This window comes from Podarcis liolepis (assembly GCF_965112155.1).
Source record: "Podarcis liolepis genome assembly, chromosome: 1".
In the NCBI taxonomy this organism is placed as follows: domain Eukaryota; kingdom Metazoa; phylum Chordata; class Lepidosauria; order Squamata; family Lacertidae; genus Podarcis; species Podarcis liolepis.
Window position 1 is genome coordinate 66,578,684 of NC_139554.1, and position 3,134 is coordinate 66,581,817.

The following is a 3,134-nucleotide window of genomic DNA, read 5'->3' on the forward strand; positions in this document are numbered from 1 at the left end:
ACCAAGTGCTGAAATACATATAGCAAAAAAACATAGCAAAGGCTTATGTGTTGCAGAATAAGACAGAGCGTACCTATTGCTAAAGTTACGTGCCCATTTATTAAGAAATAAATCCCATGTATACTTACCTGACATGCATTCAAAGATCAGCCAACAATGTACTTTTGGATCTACATTCCAGACACCCACATTTAGACAAGCGAGCAATTCCTGGAAAACTGGAACATATTTTGAAGATAATATATAAATGATATTTGGACTGCCTCCCCCCCCCCCCCGGCAGTTCAGGCCATTTATTTTAAAAAAGACATTTGAGTCCTTAAGATGAGCTGGAGGCTGCAACAGCAGCTCTCTTGGGCTTTGGCGCTGTTCCTTCACAAGAATCCATTCCTGAATCTGCAGGAGACCTTTTTCAGGTGCCTCATACGGCCACTTCTGGTAGTATTGCGCCTCTTGGCCTTAGCACTCCAGTTATACTTTCTCTTGCGCTTAGCAGGATATCCACATTTTCCACAGGTGGACTTCTGGAGATTATAGGCTTTGGACCCACATCGACGGCACAAAGTGTGTGTCTTATTGCAACGCTTTCCAAAGGAGGATGTTCCTTTCATCATCTTCCTTCAGCCTTTGAACAGTAGTCTGCTAACAAGTCCCGTCACAAGGATTTCCAGATTTGCAGCAGAACATTCCCACCTCCTCCTCCTCCATGTGCCCCACACCCTCCCCAGATCTGCTCCAGAGGGTCGGAGAAACCCCAGATTTAGGGGGTACGCAGGAGGAGGAGTCAGGGAGAATATTGTGGAAGCAGAAATTCTTGCACTGATGCAACAATTGTCTTAATTCTACATAGTGTTCCACCCTAGGATACAAAGTTAAGACAACAGAGGGCTGGGCATGCATCATTTTTTCTTAGAATTTAATATCTTAGAATTTAATTTTAAAAATGCAAAACCTGGTGTCAATTTCAGGGCTGTTGGGTATAAAAATAATAATTAAACATTATCTGTAAATGTATAAGAACAACAGCAAATGAAAGTAAGGAAAAAACAAGAGCCTATAATACGTTTGCTTTGTAAGACAAGAAAGAGATTTAGATAGCAACTCTTTATGTTTTTAATACTGCTGCACTTCTGATAGAGCAAAATAATGCTAGTGGCCTAAAAAACACCTCTGGGGATGTGGAGGCTGTGCTCAATCCCAGTTTTTATCAGCAAAGGTAAAAATGTGTTTTTCCCAGAAGCACAGCAAACCTCAGTATTTCTCCTATGGCCTGATCCAACAGTCAGCATTACAGGTGCAAAGGAAGCAGATTATATGGAATTTTAGCTTCAAGTCTGCTGCTTTCATAAATGGGGAAATGATTTGTGTAGCCTCTGTGAGGAACAGGATTAGACCTTGCACGCACACATATTTTTGAGAGGGATTAAAATACTGGTAGACTGTACACATACCTAGCATTATAGTGTCCAAAATCAGCATTCAGAACTACTTTGTGGTGAATGGGAGGGTGTTTCATAACCTGGGTGCCATTACCTCTCAACCCATAAGGAGCTGCCACCATATACACACCTGGCGCTGTATCCAACAAGGTTATCTCATTCACCCAAGGACTTCCTCTTGCGCAACCCAACTTTTCCTCCCTCTCCTGCCACTACATGCCCCAACAAATATGATCTGGAGCATTGAGGGAGAACAGCTACACACACAGGTGCCCTTTTACAGATTTGTGCAAAGGAGGGGATGGACCTTATCCCACAACAGAAAGGTCCTCACCCACTCCTATTGGAAGGTTTACCTGTATGCAGGTTAATTTCAGACTTGTTTCACACGAGTATGACAAGATGCAAGATGCAAACACAATCCCATCATGTATCTGGTTACACTCCTGGTATTAGGAGCCAACTCCTAATAAAATATTTGAGGGGTCTGCCTGCCCCCATTGATGGGAATTGCCATTCAAACAGAGTGTGTGAACCACGTCATGTGATTGGTTATGTGGGGTGAGGCTTACCTACCCCCCCAAATATTTTATTCAAGTTGGCTCCCCTACCCCTGGTCATTAAACAATAAGTGCATTCTTGCATTATAAAATTATTCGTATCTCACAAGCCTAGGGAAGAGACTAAATTTATGCCCAAACACGGTAAGTAAAACAACCCAATTCAGGCATATCTGTGTCATGACAGGCAGCAGCTGCTTCCGAGACACTGTTACTCTGCTAGAACAGGCAAAAACAAGATGTTGACATGAACCACCTGCAGATTTTTCACATTCTCTCAAGAAGAGAGAATATTTAGATCCTCATTACTTGTATGGGATCACCAGGAAATCGACTATATCTCAGTTGTTGTTGTTTAGTCATGTTAAAAGGTAAAGGTAAAGGGACCCTTGACCATTAGGTCCAGTCATTACTGATTCTGGGGTTGCGGCGCTCATCTCGCATTATTGGCCGAGGGAGCCGGCATACAGTTTCCGGGTCATGTGGCCAGCATGACTAAGCCGCTTCTGGTGAACCAGAGCAGCACACAGAAACACCGTTTACCTTCCCGCCGGAGTGGTACCTATTTATCTACTTGCACTTTGACGTGCTTTCAAACTGCTAGGTTGGCAGGAGCTGGGAACGAGCAATGGGAGCTCACCCCATCGCGGGGATTCGAACAGCTGACCTTCTGATCAGCAGTCCTAGGCTCTGTGCTTTAACCCACAGCGCCACCCACGTTGCTCCGTGTTACTGCCTATTAATTGGTTTTTATATCTTTCCTACAGATCCACATGAACAAACAGACCTTAAAGGTCTAGATTTGTAATTAAAAAATTAATACAGCAAGTAAATAAATAGACTCCATGTTGAAGATTGAATATGGATGACTGCTTTGCCAAATGGTAACTTCACCATGCACTATGTTTGTTCTATCATCTATCTATCTATCTATCTATCTATCTATCTATTTCCTGTCTTTTCCCCTGATGGGACTCAAGGTGGCTTACAAATAAAAATAAGAACCACTAAAAACATAGAAAGAAAAAATCATGAAAATCAATCAAACATTGATAGAATTAGAACTATATATATATATATATATATATATATATATATATATATATATAATTTATTAAAAACCATACCAACAATT

General features: G+C 41.7%; 1 protein-coding gene across 1 annotated transcript; it reads right to left on the reverse strand.

Annotated features, from left to right (window-relative positions):
* Positions 1-282: 282 nt before the first annotated feature.
* Positions 283-650, reverse strand: LOC310699471 (large ribosomal subunit protein eL37-like). The gene has a single exon (XM_083487348.1). The coding sequence runs from the start codon at positions 612-614 to the stop codon at positions 375-377; it is 240 nt and encodes a 79-aa protein (XP_083343474.1). The 5' UTR covers positions 615-650; the 3' UTR covers positions 283-374.
* Between the last annotated feature and the right edge of the window lie 2,484 nt (positions 651-3,134).